The 18,892-nt window shown below is 55.5% G+C and overlaps 1 protein-coding gene across 4 annotated transcripts in view; it reads right to left on the bottom strand.

Annotated features, from left to right (window-relative positions):
* Positions 1-18,892, bottom strand: part of OSBP2 (oxysterol binding protein 2) — a 229,594-nt gene that overhangs the window by 30,125 nt on the left and 180,577 nt on the right. For all 4 annotated transcript variants that reach the window (XM_030915740.1, XM_030915739.1, XM_010360655.2 and 1 more), the window contains one exon: positions 7,273-7,526. In XM_030915740.1, coding sequence (XP_030771600.1) covers positions 7,273-7,526 — 254 coding nt within the window. The remainder of the gene's footprint in view (positions 1-7,272; positions 7,527-18,892) is intronic.

The raw sequence follows: 18,892 nt of genomic DNA, 5'->3' as shown, positions 1-18,892 counted from the left end.
TCTTTCCTCTAAAGGTCTTTTTGCCACTGATATCCCTTATCACCTATGTGGTTACAGCTCCCACAGGAGGGTGCGGGGCCCACAAGGCTGGGGCTGTGTTCACCCTCACAGCTCAAGGTTCCCAAGTGCCACAGGGGGTCATGTGGTCAGAAGGACCAAGTCCTGGGCCCAGCATGAGTGACCAACTATGAGGAACCTTCCAAGTTCAGGAATGGGGGTCGAGTCAGGTGCAGTCGGTCTGACCTGGGACCTGCCTGCAGGGACTGGAGGGACAGCAGCAGGAACAAGCCCACAGGCTGCTAAGAAGCAGGATGGAGCCCAGCTGCCGGCCCACCCAGGGGGCTCAGGACTACAGGGAAGAACACGCCCCAGCGTCGCTCTGCTGCCCTGGCCTGCAGATGGAATCTGCTCCCGCAGCTTTTTCACTTTGTGGATACTAACACTCCAAACATGAGCTTGTAATATGTACAAACTCAATCATTCTCCACCTTAAGCCAAGTGACAGAAGCAGTGCCACCGTACAAGGTACACCCTGGTGCTCACAGAGGACGCTGCTGTGAGAGAGAATATCCCCACCCCATGCCTGGCAGAGCACCTGTGCACAGGCACGTTATGGTTCAAGACTCATTCTAAAAACCAAAGTCATTTAATAGTGCTACGGGGTTTCTCTTAAATGGCAGGCGAATTCACAGTTACCCAAACCAGTAATTCAAGCGAGGATCTGCTAGGCTGACTTTTATCAGAGTCAAAAAAATTACCCACTAGGGAATTTTGCCAGACACTAAGCGATTCATTCATTTGCTCCTGTGATGTTTCACAATATTCTCTCCACCCCTCCTCTCTCTCTCTCATTTGCCAAGGCTCCCATGTGCTGGGCTCTGAGCCAGGCATAGAGGCTACAGGGCTACAGGGATTGTGAGAGATACTGTGTCCTGCCCTTGCTGGAAGGACAGGGTCAAGATACTGCAGTAGAAAGATCTGTGAGACTCTGCAGGCCTGCAGGTGGGTGATCAGTGGTGCCAGGACAGGGATGTAGGGTAAGGGTGGACAGGGGAGGTTTTCCTGACCTCCTGACCCCGATCAAGGGGAGGGTCAGGTTTATTTCTCTACCATAATGCAGCAGTGTAGCGGGCTCTGGAATCAGGAAGACATGGGCTCGTATCCTTTTCAGCTGGGATCCTGAGCCCCTCAGCCTTGGTCTCCCCATGCGCAAGCCTGCAGAGTGGGCAGGGAAGGTGCATGCAGAATGTTTGGCATGCCACGCAACGCATGGAACACTCATTCCCTTTCCCATCCTGGCTCGCCACTGGCAGGGCCTGTCCCAGCCTCTCATAGCCCAGTCCTTAGGAGCTGGGGCATGGGTATTGGGGGAACTACCACCAGGGCAGGAAGACACAACCAGGGACAGGTGGCCTGTGAGGAATGGGTGGGGAGGCGCTGCTGGGCCCACCAGGGATGCTCAGGAATCGTGTGAACCCCATACCCTGCTTCTGTCTCATGGCTGAAAACCCAAGAGCCAAGCTGATCTCTCCAGGTTCCCTGAGGGGGAAGGCAAGGAGTCTACTCTCCTTTCTAGGGCAGTGGGGTGGCGAGGCCACCACCCACACAATTGGCAAGCCTTGCCCAATGACCGGGTCCTGCCCACAGGTCCACCATGACTGGAGAACTGTCCAGAGGCCCAGGAAGGGTAACCGGGTAGGCAGGTGGGAATAATAGAGGGGCTTCAGAGCCAAACTGGTACAGGTCCCCATCCTGGCCGGAGCAGAAAGACCTGTGCACAATGACAGCCCAGAAAGGAAAATATTAACATTTTCCTTCTCTGCCTGGGAGAAAGCCTACTTCCCATTCTGTGTCTGCTGCCTCGGCCCTCTGTAGGCCCAGCCAAGGCTTGCCTTGGCTCTCCTGCTGGACTGTGGTCAGCTGGACAGGAATCTGCCTCCCCGCCAACTGGGAACCTTCCCAGGCTCTCCCTACACTTGGCCTTCAAAAGTGGGCATGTGAGCTGATGGCCCTGGGTCATCTTAGAACAGGTCACACCGATGAGCACATGCCTGACTGCCTGTTCCCTGTGAGTCCCTGCCTGGCACAGGCCTGGGCAGGGATCAGGAGGCAGTTGCTAAGGTCTGATGTTAAATGCCCATCAGGCAGGGCTTTCCTAGCTTTGTGATGAGAGAGGGGTTGCCCTGAGTTCATAACAGGGCTACTGACTTACTCAGATGCTGACCCCAGAGGGTCCTTCGAAGGCCCACCAAGTGCACCCTCCGAGTCTGGCTAGAAAGAACCCTGCCAGGGCCGGGTGCAGTGACTCACTCCTGTAATTCCAGCACTTTGGCAGGCCGAGGCAGGTAGATTGCCTGCGGTCGGGAGTTCAAGACCAGCCTGACCAACATGGAGAAACCATGTCTACTGAAAATACAAAATTAGCCAGGCATGGTGGTGCATGCCTGTAATCCCAGCTACTCAGGAGGCTGAGGCAAGAGACTAGCTTGAACCTGGGAGGTCAAGGTTGCGGTGAGCCAAGATCATGCCATTACACTCCAGCCTGGGCAACAAGAGCGAAACTCCATCTCAAAAAAAAAAAAAAAGAGAGAAAGAAAAGAAAAGAAAGAAAGAACGCTGCCAATCAAAATGTCACAAGGCAGAGGGAGGCTGGAGCCAAGTGTGGCATGCACATGGAGAGTGTGGTTACCCGTACAATTTAATGCCATGAAATGCTGTTCCGGGCCAGGTGATCCCTCCGGAAGGGGAGTGCAGGGGGGTGCAGGGTACAGGGGTGACCTCGGCAGGCTGAGGCCTCGGGGCTGGGCCTCCACTTCCTCACTGACCTTGTTCAGTTGAGAAAATGGGACTAGAAGGGCTCTGTAAAAGGTAACATCACAGGTAAATGTGAGCCGTGGGCCACTTGGAATCCTTTATCTAGAGACACAAGATCCGCTATGAAACAGCGCTTACTGGCACTCCCACAGGGCTACTGTCGGGGACACCCGTGAGTAAGACACTCAGCCTGACCTCAGGGAGCACAAAGGCCAGTGGGGAATGGTTGAAACAATGGATTAAATGCCACGCGGTGGTGTGCCTGGGAGCTGGGGTCCCAGCCAGGAGGAAGGCTGCCCAAGAGAGGCCTTGGAAAGCCATGGTGATGTCCCTGTGGGGTTCTGAAGGATGACAATGGAGCTGCCAGTACCTGAAGGGTGAGGAAGGGGTGTTCTAGAAGGTACAGCACTGGCAAAGGCATGGGGGGTTGAAACACAGTGTCACTGTTCCAGATTCCCAATCCAGAAACCACCTCCGAGCACCTTGTTCCCTCAGACCCCTGGGGCCGAAGCCATACCTGATGTGAGGTGAGGATGGCTGTGGCGCCCTGCGAGGATCTGTGGGTGCGTGGAATGGGCCTGCACCACTAGCCGTGGGTCCTGGGCTCTCGGGAATCATCCAGAGGACCCTCCTCTCTGCCCTTCTAGGATCTGAGGACCTAAAGGCTTATGATACGTCCTTTCCCAAACTTGAAAGAAATTTAGAACTCACCTGACTTTTCTTTTCTTTTTTTTTTTTGAGACAGTCTCACTCTTTCGCCAGGCTGGAGTGCAGTGGCGTGATCTTGGCTCACAGCAACCTCCATCTCCTGGGTTCAAATTATTCTCCTGCCTCAGCCTCCTGAGTAGCTGGGACTACAAGCATGCACCATGTCTGGCTAATTTTTGTTTGTTTTGTTTTTTTGAGACAGGGTCTCACTCTGTCATTCAGGTTGGAGTGCAGTGGCGCAATCTCGGCTCACCGCAACCTCCACCTCCTGGGTTCAAGTGATTCTCCTGTCTTAGCCTCCTAAGTAGCTGGGATTACAGGTACGTGCCACCACGCCCAGCTAAGTTTTGTATTTTTAGTAGAGATGGGGTTTCACCATGTTGGCCATGCTGGTCTTGAACTCCTGGCCTCAAGTGATCTGCCCACCTCAGTCTCTCAAAATGTTGGGATTACAGGTGTGAGCCACCACACCCAACCACCCTGACTTTTCTCCTGAAACCGGAACAACCCCAGATTCTTTGTGGTCTTGGAGAAAAGTGAAGATGGAGCAGCCAGCCTATCCCTGTAGGAAGAGAGCTGCCTGCCCCAGTGTACCCTGAAGGACAAAGGACACCCTCCGTGTGGGCTTTGTCTGGCCAGCCATCCCTCATTTTAGGCTCTACTTCTATGATCCGGCTCAATCAGAGCCCACAAGGTGGAAAACATACAGCATTTCACCAGGAGGAGGGTCTGCCCTGTCTGAGGAGCCAGTGGCAGTAGAGATTTCCCCAATGCAGGCATGGGTGCTGCTGGGAGCATCCCTGCACAATCACAGTCAGGGCAGGGCTGGGGAGAGGGATGGAGTTGCAGTGGGGTCCCCACCGTGGGAGAAGCAGCTCCCTCTGTGAGATCGGGAAAGATTGGGGGTGATGATTTCTACCTTCTGGGGACCGCGGTGCATGGCTTCCATATCCAAGTCCCTGGCTTCCCAGGAGGGGCCCTGGTGGGGCTGCAGCCATGGTTACCACAGAATTTGAAGCTGAAAGGTAAGACACTCCAGGGACTTACAGAGATCTTTGAGGTTGGGATCCTGCCCAGGGTGAAGGTGAGGCTGCCCCATGTCCTGGCCTTGGCATGTACCCACCGCAGGAGGGGGCCTCTGCAACTCTCCAAGGAGGTCACCTTTACCTCCCTGAGGGAATGAGAGGATGAAGGCCATCACTTTTCTTGCAGGCCACACAGACCTGGGTTTGCATCTTGGCGTGGCCACCTACCAGCTGGGTTATGCTGAGCAGCTCAGGAGACTTCCCTGAGCCTCAGTTTCCACGCTGACACTAACAATCCTTCACGGGTGCTAACCAGGCTGTTGGAAGGAGTAAGTGGTCTGGTACCTGAATAGGCTCCCTGGAGGTTTGGAGGTGGGAGCAGCATGGATGTCCTAGTTACAGAGCCCTGGTCCAACACCTTCTCCTAACAGGTGCTAAAGCCACGGCCCGGCCAGGGGTGGGAACGCATGTGTCCCATGACCTTCAGGCAAGCGGCTGGCTTTGCCTACATGGCTCCTTTGCACACAGTGGGGGCTGAACCCTTGATGTCTGAGAGCTATGTAAACAGCCTTTCCAGAACTGCTCCAGTTCCTGCTAAGTGAGGAGTGGCTATCAGGAAGAGTCCCCAGGGGAAACATGAGCCTCTGGGCTAGCCTGGGCTACAGGCACAGTCTGTCAGGGCAACACCACACTCCTGCCCTCCCTGCCCCTGATTTCACAGCAGGAGCTTGGGGAGGGGCCCTCATGGCAGGCTAACACCAGCAGGTTTGGCAGAACCCAGCCCAGGGCACAGCTTCCGTCACTCAGGGCTGACTCTGTCGCCATGTTCCCCGGATGCTGGAGCTGCAGAAAGGAATCATGACCAACCCCAGGAGGTTGTGCTTCTCATAAAACAATTCATTAGGCACTTAGACTTGGAGCTGTTTTGATGGCTTCGTAAACACAGATGAGCCTCTCATGTCTGATAAAAGACTGTGCAAGACGGCAGCCAGCTGAGACACTCATTATCTCAGAAAAGCCAAAACTGCTTACTCAAGACAAAGCAGTTTTGGTCTCGGGTGGGGAGGCAGTGCCTGGGAAGCCTCCGGCGGTGGCATCTAGGAGGGACAGGGAAATACAAACGCATTATTATGTCATTCAGTGCTTCCCATGTGTGTGTGTCCCTGGTAGAAGTACAGCATAATCTGGTCTGTGGGCTGTAAGGAGGACAGTGGGCCTGAGAGGGTGGATGTAGGAAAACAGTGCAGGTGACAATGGGGTCAACATGAAGGGTGGCCCAGCAGCCTCTCACCATCCTTGGCACATGGGGCCAACTGCACCCAACCCCCCAGCACTGTGGGATCTGGGATGGACAAGGTGCACACATCTGCTGAGCTGAGGTGGGTAGGCACCTGCACGCTGAGTTTCCCAGCAGCCGGGAAGGCGGGCACATCTCGCCCAGCCTCAGGCCCCAGGGTGGGATTCCCAAGGCTGCATTTGGGTACTCCAAGCCTGAGCATATCTGGGCAGGTGTGGGTGGTGGGGTGGCCTTCCCACCCCACAATCATGCTGCCAACAGGCCAGTGAAGCAGGCTTGGGGCAGGTCTTGGATGCCCAGGGTTTAGCCTGGGCTCTTGGCCTGCAGTGAGCTCTAGCCTCTATCTTCCCACCCTGCCCTTGCATTTCTTGTGGGGCCTGGAGCTTGGTCCCAGCTCCCAGTCCGGCCTTGGTCTAACCTCCTAGTTTGGGGGCTGGGTCCCCCAGCTGGAGCTCACCCAGGCACAAGCACTGCCCACTGTCCCCAGCCAGCAAGATGGCTCTCCTGAACCCCCTTCTCTGGACTTCACTTCTTCCTCTGTAGCGGCCTCCATTTCTGCACAGCTCCTCTGCTCTGGTCTCCTTACTCCCACAGCAGGCCACCCCAAGCTCCTAGAACTGCACCCCTGGCCTAGATGTACCACCCTGTGGGACTGTCCTGGGAGAAGGCTGTTGCAGTCAGACTTGTGTCTGGAGGGTGGAGGCCTGGAGGAGCACGCACACTTCTGGGTAACACTCCCCAGACAGAAAGAGGGAAGGCAGGGCCAAGCACTATCCTCCTACCACCATCGAGACACCCTCCTGGCTCCCAGTCATAGCTGTGTGGCTTCCAGATCGGGGTGAGCGGCTGACTGCCATGGCTGGGTTGCTTAGTTTACAACTGCAGTTACCCACTTCGCCTACCACCAGCTTGGCACGACCTCAGCAGGCTCAGCTCTGAGGCTCTTCTAGCTCAGAGAGCCCTCGACTGCAGCCCCCCACCACACACTCTCCCCTTGTTGTGCACAGCGTCTGCTCCCACTGCATCTGGGGAGTGAACCCAGGGAGGAGGAGCAGCAGCCACTGAGGGCCAGTGTGGCAGCTGTGTCCCTACTGTGTGGGTAGAACTCACCCGCTGGGCTAGCTACTCAACTTGGGGCCCCGACCTTCTTTATTGAGGCATGAATAACTGCAGACTGTACCAGAGTCCACACCCAACTCCAGTTTCCTCCAGACAATGAAGAAGAATGTCCTTGCCCAACAACGGCTGAGTGAAGGAGATGATTTGAGAACCCGTAAGTTAGCTGGGGGGCGCTGGCTTTGGGAAACACCGTGGAACCGCAGGAAATGGAATGCTGACCCTTCAAGCACCCCTGATCACCTACTCAGGGACCCCGGGGCTGGAGCCAGGGAGCCCCGTGCCAGGGAGGTGGTGGGGGCGGGTACTCACGTTGATCATAGCATTGGATGTGATGCGGAAGAGGGTGGCCCGCTCATTCACCGCCTTCAGCTTCTCCCCACTCTCGGATGGGATCTTGAGGCCGTCCAGCTCCGTCAGGGAGCGCTGGAGCGCAGCGCCATGCTTGGCGATGAGGTCATTGCACGTGCTGAGGTCATCTAACTTCAGGGAAAGATTCTTCAGGGTGTAGTGCAGCTCGCTCTTGTCAGCTGGGGTGGTAGCCTCGTCGTCATCCCCAGAGTCATCTGTGGAAGAAAATAGAGTTGTTATGGTCATTACGAACAGATGTGGTACCAAGAGGTCTGCACAGCCTGGTCAAGCAGGGCAGGGTGGATAGCGCCATTCAAAAAACATCACTCCCCGAGATGGTGCCCATTCCTGTTCCTGGCCAGGGTGAGGTGCCTGGCCCAGCTTTCCCAGGGTGGGGTGAGGAAGGGCCCACCTGAGTCAGTGGGAAGGACCGTAAAGAGAGCCCAGCTTGAATGGCAGGGCCAGGACTGGGCTTTGGAGGCTGCAGGACTGCAGGCACCCACCTGCGTGCAGGGCACCAGCTCCCTATGTTGTGGTGTGCAGGGAAGGATGGACTATGCTGGGTGGAGAGGTGGAGACTGCTCTGCGGGCACAGAGGCCCCTAGAATGGAGCCCGAGCTCCTTTCTTGGCGTCGCAGGCCTACCCCAAGCCAATCACTCCCATCCAGTCAATCTCACTTTGCTCTCTGCTCATGCCCATCCCCCAGCCACACCAGTCTGTCCCTTGTTCCCTGCAAAGGCTTGAGCGCTCCTGTTTGGGGCCTTTCCCGCCATGTCCCCACTGCCTGGAACCTTCTCATACCTGCCCCCACCAGAGGTCCCACCCCACCCACCCCTTTGAGGGCCAGCCCAATGCCACCTTCTGTCCAAACTCTGCCAAAAGAACCTGGGCAACATGACAAAACCCTGTCTTCTACAAAAAACCAGAAAAATTAGTCAGGCATAGTGGCATATGCTGGTGGTCCCAGCTACCCAGGAGGCTGAGGTGGGAGGATCACCTGAGCCCAGGGAGGTGAAGGCTACAGTGAGCCATGATCGTGCCACTGCACTCCAGCCTGTGTAACAGAATGAGACCTTGTTTCAAAAAACAAAACAAAACAAAACAAAAAAACCCAAAACACAACAAAAAACAAAAACAAAGTCTGACAAAAGACCCCATGTCACAGTTGAGGCTCCCCTGTCCCTGCCTTCACTGATCTCGCTGCAGGAACACAGCCATTCTCACTGATGGAATGCCTTCTGTGTGCAGACATGCTGTGGCCTCTCAATGGCCTTGCAGAGTAGGGACCAGGCCATCCCCAGGCGACAGATGAGGAAACTGAGGCTCTGAGAAGTGAAGTCATGCCCACGCTGCCTGGCTGGCCACCCTCTTCCTTTCGGGCTGCTGGGGCCTCCATGAGAGGGGCAGGCTTTGCCCTCTGCTGGCTCCCACGCCCCCTCTTACCTCTCTCTCACGCAGCTGCCCAGGGCCCTTTGACCTCCCTTTCCTGCCATTCAGCCTGCATCCAAGGGCATGGGGCTGTGGGCGTCTCTGGGGGTTGGCGCATCACAGTAGGTCGGGCAGGAGGCAGCTGGCCTAGGGCCACAGGACACCAAGAGGCTGACACCACCCTGTGAGTCCCAGAGCCTGTAACTGCCAAGGGGTTTCTGAAATGCCTTGTTTAGAAATAATCAGCAAAAAACTTTTTTTAGATGAAGAAAATCTGTAACCCAAGATTTAAGATATTTTTGAAAAAGAATGCGTATTGTGAGAGAATGTTTCTTCCCACGGCAGGCAAGGTACGTGGAGGTGGACGTGGCTGAGTCACACGTGGTATCCATGGCAGGGTCAGGCCAGCCGGGTTGTATGGGGCCTGAGCCGACGGGAGCTGAGGAGGGTGCTCACGGCATACCCTGTCCCCCTCTGGTCACAGGGGCCTTGGGCCAGCATCCAGCCAGGAGGCAGGGAGCCTCCCATCACAACCGCAGCCCCCAAATGACAATAACTTGTTATTCAAATGACCGCCTGCCCCTCTCACGGAGGCCCCAGCAGCCCGGAAGGAAGACAGTGGCCAGACAGGCGGCCCGAGCATGGCTTCACCTCTCAGAGTCTCGATTTCCTCATCTATTGCTTGGGGATGGGAGAGTCCCTACCCTGGCAAGGCCATTGAGAGGCCACAGTGTGCCTGCACACAGAAGCCCAACTGTGACCCCCAGACATCTGGAGGCCACACAGGCTGGGCCAAAGTCTGGGCCACTGGCTCCGTCAGTTGTTGCTCTGGGCCTCACGGTGGAGGGCAGTAGACAGTGACTATTCTTCCCTCCCTGCAGCCAAGAAAATGCAGGTTCCGAGAGGCCAAACCACCAGCTTAGTGCCCAGCTATTGAGGGGCAGGGTTGGGATCTGAGTCCAGCTCTGTCTGTTCACAAGTCTTCCTCTCTCTGGATCGGCCTCAGAAAGGCTCTAACGGCTGATGTGTACCACGCCTTTCCAGGTGCCAGGCTGTGGGTGAGGCGCTGCCTCAGTTAATGCCTGTGATGACCCCACGAGGTAGATCTAGGAGCAGAAAGGTGCGTTGAAATTGCCCAGGGCCACGAGGTGAGGGGATTCCTGAGCAGCCAGGCCTCTGGCTTTAGAGCCTGTGCTCTTACCACCTGTCCCTGAGGCACGTGTCATCTCCCCAGGTTCAGTACATCTAGTAACCAGAACGGCCAGCCCCCTATCCATCAGAATGGCCCCCAGCTCAACACGGGGAGGGCCTCAACGGGAACATGCCCAACGCAGAAGCGGGTCAGCCCAAATGTGACCCCTGCTCTGTAAGCAAGAGCTGGTGAGAGGCACAGTCAGTCTAACCATAAGCATCCTTCTGTGTGGCGGGTGGAAGCAGGTAGCCACATTTCTGTATAACTTGCTTTTCAACAGTACACCTTAGTAAGCAGCCCTTAAGGTCCAAATTCAGGTCCCCAGGGACACAGGGACATGCTTGTTCTGGCCTCAAGTCACTGGCCATGTTGTTGGGGCAGGATGGGAAGGCACTTGGGCCAGCGATTACCCACGAGCACAGTCTGTTCTGCAGAGACAGGCGGAGAGAGGTCCCCTCAAAGGGATGGAGAGATCAGGAGAAGGAGGGAGGGTAGGACGAGAGAGGGAACGAGTAAGCGAGTGAATGAATGCTTCGAGGCCCGCCTAGGCCCGTGAATTCCTCCCGGGGTTGGCGCGTCACACACGGGAAGGCAGGGTTTGAAGAAGGTGGGGGTAGGGGGTGGGACACAGAGGAGCAGGTTGGAAAGGGGAGAAGGTGAGGAGCCTCTGGCACAGACGAAGGAGCCTGGCTCTTTGTCCTCTGGCAAAAGAGAGCATGTGGCAGTTGACAGCAGTCCATGGGAAAGAAGACTGGTGGCAGGTGGAATCACAGGTGGATAGAGGGACAGAGAGGCCAGGAAGGGGTGGGCTTGGGCAGGAAGGACCCCTGCACCCAGCCCAGACACACTGATGGTGGCTCCCACCCAGCTCCAAGGCCATGAATGACCTGTCACAGGCACGCTCCCATGCGTACCCACCCACGCACCACCCCCTCAAGGGAAGGTGGCGCACCCACCTCCCATGTTCTCACAGCAAGACAAGGATGCTGAGACACACACTGAGCAGAGGGGTGTGGGCCTCACCCCAAGCCCAGGCAGAGGCAGAGCTGAACAGTGAGGGAGCTTGGCCTCCACATTAGTAAACTCTGGCCACCCTGAGTCCACAAGTCTCAGTTCAGAACCGAGAGAGAACAATTTCCTGTCATTTTAAGCCACTTGTCTGTGGTAATTTATTACGGTAGCCCCTGGAAATTAAGACAATGACTTGAAACAACACACATTTTTTTTTTCCGTTTTTTGAGACAGAGTCTCGTGCTGTTGCCCAGGCTGGAGTGCAGTGGCGCAATCTTGGTTCACTGCAACCTCTACCTCCCAGGATCAAGCGATTCTCCCACCTCAGCCTCCTGAGTAGCTGGGATTACAGGTGTGCACTACCACGCCTGGCTAATTCTTGTATTTTTAGTAGAGGGGGGGTTTCACTATGTTGGCCAGGCTGGTCTTGAACTCCTGACCTGTGATCCGCCTGCCTCAGCCTCCCAAAGTGCTGGGATTATAGGCATGAGCCAGGCAAGAACACACACTTATTATCTTACAGCTCTGGAAGTCAGGAGTCCTGAAATCCAGGTGTTGGCAGGGCTGCATTCACTTGGAGGCTCCAGGGCAGAAGGTGTTGCTTTGCCTTTTCTAGCTTCTGCAAGCCACCCTCACTCCTTCATTCATAGCCCCTTCCTCCATCTTCAAAGCCAGCAAACAGCATCTTCTACTCTCTCTGATCTAGTGATTGTGCTGGGCCCACCTGGGTAATCCAGAAGAATCCTCATCTCAAAATTCTTCGTTGTATCTGCAACATCCCTTTTGCCATCTAAGGCAATGCCTCCACAGGCCCTGGGGATTAGGACATGGACATCTTCACATCGAGTCGCTGTGGCTGGGCTGCACACTGCACCACATTCTCACTCACATTGATCGTTACAGTCCGATTTACTGCCTGGGAGACGTCCCTGGATGCTCTCGAGTGGGTCACTGAGACTCCCGAGACCTCACAATTCCCTCTGTCCTTCCTGCAAAGACTGGCACATTTGCCTTCCTGACCAGGTTGTCTGCACAGAGGTGGCAGCCTGGGGTGAGGAGGTGGCGGTTCTGGGCCAGGCAGTCCTGCTCCTGACTCCACATGGCCTTGGGTAAGTGTGCTGGTCCTTACACCGGGGATATTAGTGGCTACTCTGGGAAGGACGGTAACCACCCAGTGTGTGGCCAGTGCAGAGCTGGGACTTAACATACACCAGGGCCCTAGGCCCCTAGCCCTGTCACCTTCCACTGACACAACTCACTTTTGCACGTTATAACTGTCTTTTTTTTTTTTTGAGATGGAGTCTTGCTTTGTCACCCAGGCTGCAGTACAGTAGCACGATCTCTCAGCTCACCACAACCTCCACCTCCTGGGTTCATGGAATTCTCCTACCTCAGCCTCCCGAGTAGCTGGGATTACAGTCACAACACCTGGCTAATTTCTGTATCTTCAGCGTAGAGATGGGGTTTCACCATGTTGGCCAGGCTGGTCTCGAACTCCTGACCTCAAGTGATCTACCCACCTTGGCCTCCCAAAGTGCTGGGATTACAGGCGTGAGCCACCATGCCCGTCTAGAGTTTACTTCAAATCACAGAGGCTTGGAACCAGGGGAGCCCGTTTGTTTACTGTGCCCCCACACCCCATTCCCCACTCAGGGCTCTCTTTGACCCCTGTAATAGGTGGATCTGGCTAAGGAGGCCACAGGGTACCCCCTCAGGGCTGGGACCCCTCTATCATCGGGAGGCTCCTAGGAAGGAGTGGGTTGCCATGGAAACACCTAGTGCAGGGGAGCCAGGAGGGCTATTTTTAGAAGTGGAGCTTTTTTCTCATCTTTGGAGGAAAACAGATCAAGTTTCTCACTGGGGAAGCCCTGTTGGGGGCAGCTTTTTGAAACCAAGAACCTGAAAGGCTGCATAGGCTGGTTATGGATTGGGAAGGAGGTGACCCGGTGGTGGTGTTAGGGCAGAGGCCCTGTGGCCACCCCCCTGTGCACTGCTTGCTTATTTCGGGGAAACTAACTTTGCCTTCACCTGCCCATGAGCTCCTCCAGGGTTAAGGCACAGATGTCCAGCAGGGACCCATCCCCTCACGTGTCACTAGAAAGGAGAGCAGCCCTGAAGGGTGGAAGGATGACACTCACCCCGCTCACTGCACCCACACCCAGTACTGGCTGGATGAGTTTTGGGGGACGTGCTGCTAAGAGGGGTCCTGGCGGGGGACAGGCTGGTGGGGCCTGGGGGTGGGGAGTGGCAAGAGCAGGGGTCTGGTGGAGGATGCTGGGAGCACTCGCAGGGTCCTGGGTGGAGAAGGACATTCAGACAGCCCATGTCCAGCAAGGCTGGAGCAGCACCCACCAGCGCCCTGTATCCTTTCTCCTTCCTGGTTCTTCAGCCCATCCCAGTGCCACATGTGGAGACCCTGCACCCTTGGTGCTGACTTGGGCACTTTCCCACTCCTGCACCGCGCTGCACATATGCATTGTGGGATTTCTTTCTTTCCTCCTCTGCCAGAGCCCCAGTGTGGGTCACTTCAATGGTGCAGTGCCTGGGACCCTCAGGCTCCCTCCTTTGGGCTCCCCAGCACTGGGGCCCTTCACCAACCTCTGGCTAACTGGAGTCACATTTGGGGTATCCAAATATTTAAAATAATGTGATGTAATCCCAGCACTTTGGGAGGCCGAGGCAGATCACCTGAGGTTAGGAGTTTGACACTAGCCTGGCTAACATGGTGAAACCCCATCTCTACTAAAAATACAAAAATTAGCTGGGTATGGTGGGTATGGGCACCTGTAATCCCAGCTCCTCGAGAGGCTGAGGCAGGAGAATCACTTGAATCTGGGAGGCAGAGGTTATAGCAAGCTGAGATTGTGTCACTGTACTCCAGCCTAGACAACAGAGACTCCGTTTCAAAAAAAAAAAAAAAAAAAAACAGAATGTGGTGGCTTCTTTGAGGACATGGCTGAGAACTTGTTCATCTCCTACATGTCCACAGACCAGGCAGGGCCCTGGGGGGAGCAAAGAAAGAGAAACCTTGCCCTGCTCCCCACTCCCCACTCCCCACAGCAGGTGTGCCTGCATCAGTGCAGTGTAGGGGTTGCTGTGCCGGGGGCTGATATCCAACTGTCAGTCACCTGCAGGATTCGCTCTGACCCGTGGACCTCCCTTGGGCCCACAGTGTGATTAATGGAGACGGGCACTGCTATCCCTCCCCTCTCTGCAGAGCTAAGTTCAAGTATGCAGGACTGGGAGTGGGCAAGGCCTAGTCCCTGAGCCCTGGCAACTTTCCACCCCACGACCTCGTCCTCGAGCGGTCACTGCTCTCAGGGACTCCCATCACAAGTCTCCAGACCCCCAGAGCAGGGCGTTCATTCCATCCTGAGCGCTACCGACTTGAAGCAGGGCATGCATCCTATTTTGTCACAGTCTGGCTATGCAAAGAGACACTCCACCCCCACGTGGGGGCTCTGAGGAGAAACAGCGCAACGGTGTCAGTTTCCAGCGTGGACTGTGGGGGCACTGCACCCTCGCCAGAAAACAGCCATTCCCACAGCCCGTGTGGTTAGCGCCTCCAACATTCAATTACAGCAGCTTTGGTTACTTTGATTTAGATTTTGCCTGAGCCTGATCACAGAATCCAATCAGCCAGATGCTGATAACAGAGAGAAAGGCTTGGGGCTGGAGTCCAGGGGATATCAAGTGACGTCAGCATGTTTGAGAATGAACAGCCCGGTTGCTGGGTGACTGCCTCCTCTGCACTTCCAGCTGTTGGGTGGTTTACCACGTTACATGTATTCTGCAAGTGTCACCCCCAGAAGAGGAAAGGGTGGCATGGAGAGTTAGGAGCCTGCCCAAGACCCCAAGGCTTTTTTTTTTTTTTTGAGACAGAGTCTTGCACTGTCACCCAGCTAGAGTGCAGTGGCGCAATCTCAGCTCATTGCAACCTCCGCCTCCCAGGTTTTAGCAATTCTCCTGCCTCAGCCTCCAGAGTAGCTGGCATTACAGGTGCCTGCCACCATGCCTGGCTAGTTTTTTGTATTTTCAGTAAAGACAGGGTTTCACTAGGTTGGCCAGGCTGGTCACGAACACCTGACCTTGTGATCCACCCGCCTCAGCCTATGAACCACCGCGCCTGGTCTTTTTTTTTTTTCTTTGAGACGGAGTCTCACTCTATCGCCCAGGTTGGAGTGCAGTGGCGTGATCTTGGCTCACTGCAACCTCCACCTCCCAGGTTCAAGTGAGTCTCCTGCTCAGTCTCCTGAGTAGCTGAGATTACAGGCATGTGCCAGCAGGCCCAGCTGATTTTTGAATTTTTAGTAGAGACAGGGTCTTACCATATTGGCCAGGCTGGTCTTGAACTCCTGACCTCAGGCGATCTGCCTGCCTCGGTCTCCCAACATGCTAGGATTACAGGCTTGAGCCACTGTGCCTGGCCTGCTGATCTTTACCGACAGCCTAGTGGCACCTGCCACCCCCATGGCCTTGAAGGCCAAGAGACCACAGCAGCCTGCTAGGCCAGGGGCTGTGGGACCAGGTGGGCCCCCTGCCCAGCCTGGCCTGCTGGTGTCCTCCAGCCTGGCCTAGAGGGGGCAGGTGGGGAACAGAAGCCCTGCCTTGGAGTGGCACCAGAGGAGGACCCACCTCCCTCCAGGCTATGGCTGCCAATGCTCTGCCCACTCAGGCAATGGAGAAGGAGAGTCTGAGAGGTCTTCTATGAGCTTCTGAAAGAACAGGGAGCCTCTGACCAGACACAGGAGTGGTCATACAGGAACCACTGGGTGAGAGTTGGGGAGATGACTTCAGGCTCTGAGAAGGCTTTTGGGAGGAGGTGGCAGCTTTACAGCTGGTGCAGGATGATGACTTAGTGGCAGGTGGCACAGGAGCAGGATGCTGCTCCAGGGAGAGGAAAGAGCAGGAGCCCCAGGACAGAGGTGGAATGGGCCAGCAGTTGGAGCCTGAGCCCCCTGAAGCTGCAAATGGGAGACAGAAGCGGCGAGGGCCCCTGGGAGCAGGAGCAGCGCCCCTGAGGCACCGCCAGTCCTTCCTGACTGGGGAACCCAGAAGGATAACAGATCTGCCTTACCCAAAGTGGGCCTGTGGGGGTTCTGCCACAAAAGGGATCATTCATTAAAAAAATTTAAGACCCCTGGGTAACTGGACAAGTGACGCCGCTCCTCTATAGGAGGCAGGCGGCTGGAGACTCCAAGAAGTTCAACCCAAGGACCCTGGAAGGCATGTCAGGATCTAATCTGACGGAAAATCAGATAATAATAAATAATAAATCACGAAACTCTGGCAGGCAGATGGAAAACCCAAGCCAGAGCACCAGAGTCATCTCAGTACTCAGGGCCTCTCCGTAAGCCCCTCCCACTTCGTCTCCTGCTGCAGCCAGTGCTGAGTGTGCCTGGGGCATTGCAGGAAGCTGAGGAGACATCTGAGCTCTCAGACAACTTCCCCAGGAGAGGGGTGCAGGGCTTCCACCCTACCAGGGACACCTATAACCAAGGCCAGGGTGGGGCCTGTGGGATGGGGCACCCAGGCCTGCCATATAAATATCAGGCTTTGCTTCCATTTCTCTGGAGCTGCCGCGGCAGAAACCCCATCAAACATGAATCTGTCGGCCATGGTGGCTCACACCTGTAATCCCAGTACTTTGGGAGGCCGAGGCAGGCGGATCAGAAGGTCAGGAGATCGAGACCATCCTGGCTAACATGGTGAAACCCCCGTCTCTACTAAAAATACAAAAATAAGCCAGGCATGGTGACATGCGCCTGTAGTCGCAGCTACTCGGGAGGCTGAGGCAGGAGAATGGCGTGAACCTGGGAGGCGGAGCTTGCAGTGAGCCAAGATTGCGCCACTGCACTCCAGCCTGGGCAACAGAGCAAGACTCCGTCTCAAAAAATATATATAATAAAAAAATAAACATGAATCTGTAGGCTGGTCTCTGTGGGGCTGAGCCTCATGACTTCTCAGGGGAAATCACTTCCCAATACCCCTGGGCTGGCTAGAGAGCTCAACACACACAAATCTCGGAGGACAAAGAAATTCCCCTCCTTCCCTTTGACTGGGGGAACCAGGGCACATGGTCAAAGTCATGAACCAAAATGAGGGGTGAACAACAGAGGCACATGAGACAAGCCAGGGCGCCTCCTCACTGGGAAGAGGGCTGTGACCTAGAGCTGCATTCTTTGCTCAGCTGTCCTTGGGATGATGGACAGCACTGGGCAGCCAGGCCCACGCTAGGAAAGTCACACAGGTGCAGAAACGGAGCACAAAATAGTGGTGCCTGCTCCAATTCTGGCATCCGCCGTGATGCTAAAGACGGCCTGCTGCCCACAGCTTCCTTCAGCCGGCAGAGCACCCAGCCCACCCACAGCCTCCACCCTACCAGGGTTTCCACAGGGTCGTCTCGAAGGAATGAGGGTGCCTGCCCTAGATCCAGCTCTGTGGTGGGCTCACTCACTCATCCTGTCCAGGTTTGAGTTTTACCCCAAGGTAGAGAGGTGGCTGCCTCTCTACAGGACTTCCACAGAGCTGTTCTTGAGTCCAGCCTAGCAGATGCATGAAGGACAGACCCTGTGCCTTCCTGGGCCCAGGAAGCTGCCTGGGGCTGCTGCCATGGTGCTGCACCCCTCCCCCCTGCAGTGTGAAGTGAGCCTGGCAAGATGCTCAGCTTCTCCCCGAGCCCTGTGTGACAGCATGGAAGGGGCCCAGAGCTGAAGCACTCGGGCTCCCTCTTCCTCCTCTGATCTCCTGCAGTTAAGACCAGCGATCCACCTGCTTCTCAGCAAGGCCTTAGCTTCCTGGGTTTGCTGGTTTCTAGACAAGAGTCTCCTCTTGTCTAGGGCTCACTCTAAACCCCAACCCACCCATCTGCCTGCCCACCACCTGCTCCGAGATATAACCAGAAACTCCCGCCTGCAGGCTCAGCCTCCTGGGTGATGGGACTGCCTGGTAACTTGTGGGTAGGAAGGATATCTCTCTCTCTCTTTTTTTTTTAAATTAATGAACTGAATTTAAGATTCAGGCATCAATATCATAAAAAAGATTCTTTAGGAGACTTTAGTGCTGTAGCCAAGGTAAGATCCACTGGGTTAGATGCTACCTCAGGTCCTGCCAGCTTTAACATCCCATAATAGCAAGTTCCAGCTCCATCCATTGCTCCACATTTATCCCTCATGGCCCAGGTGCTGCCTCCCAGCTCTGCAGAGAGGGGCCGGGGGTGGTGGCCAGGCATCCTGGCTCCAGGGCCCCCTCTCCAGTGCTCCGTACTGCCTCCTGGGTAACCAAAGGAGAGGAAAAAAGCTGTCCCAGGGTCCTGACATCTCAGGAAATTAAACTTTCCTCTGTTCCACATTGAAGTCTAGCCTTTGTCCACATAACACAAATTCAGTTTGGTGATTTGCTTTTTCATCTGGCCCATCATGCTTTTCCCAGTCTCTAGGATTTGGTTCCTTGTTAGTGGCTGCCCCATATTCCACCTGGTTATAGGCCATGGCCTCCCATGGCACCAGCTCTTTGGGCCGTAGAAGGCCCTTTTTTTCAACCCTCGTTGGTGTGGAGAGGTGCTTCCCTTGGCCCATCTCCTAGCCCAGCTCCTCTGAAACCACTGGCCCTACCAATGGGCTCGCCACACGCTTCTCCCAGCCAGTCACCAGGCCCCAGCAGACCTGGTCACTCTGCTGATGGCTGTAGGGTCAACGATCCCTGACCAGTGAGGAGGATCCTTTAGTGGACAAGAAGAGACCCACCTGTGTGAGCATTTCCTTTGACACAATGCAAACACCTGTCTCGAGGCCAGAGCAAGAGGGATTTTGTTCTAAAGTGAGTATCTGGCGACCTACACTGGAGAAGCCACTGATCTCGGAAGGTGCCAGGACTGTTGAGCAGGTCACTGGAAACTACTGGCATGGGATGCCACTTTCCTGGCCTGGAGACAGCCACCGCGGCTTCTC

This window comes from Rhinopithecus roxellana, chromosome 13 (assembly GCF_007565055.1).
Source record: "Rhinopithecus roxellana isolate Shanxi Qingling chromosome 13, ASM756505v1, whole genome shotgun sequence".
NCBI lineage: Eukaryota > Metazoa > Chordata > Mammalia > Primates > Cercopithecidae > Rhinopithecus > Rhinopithecus roxellana.
This window is presented reverse-complemented; position numbering and strand designations above follow the sequence as displayed.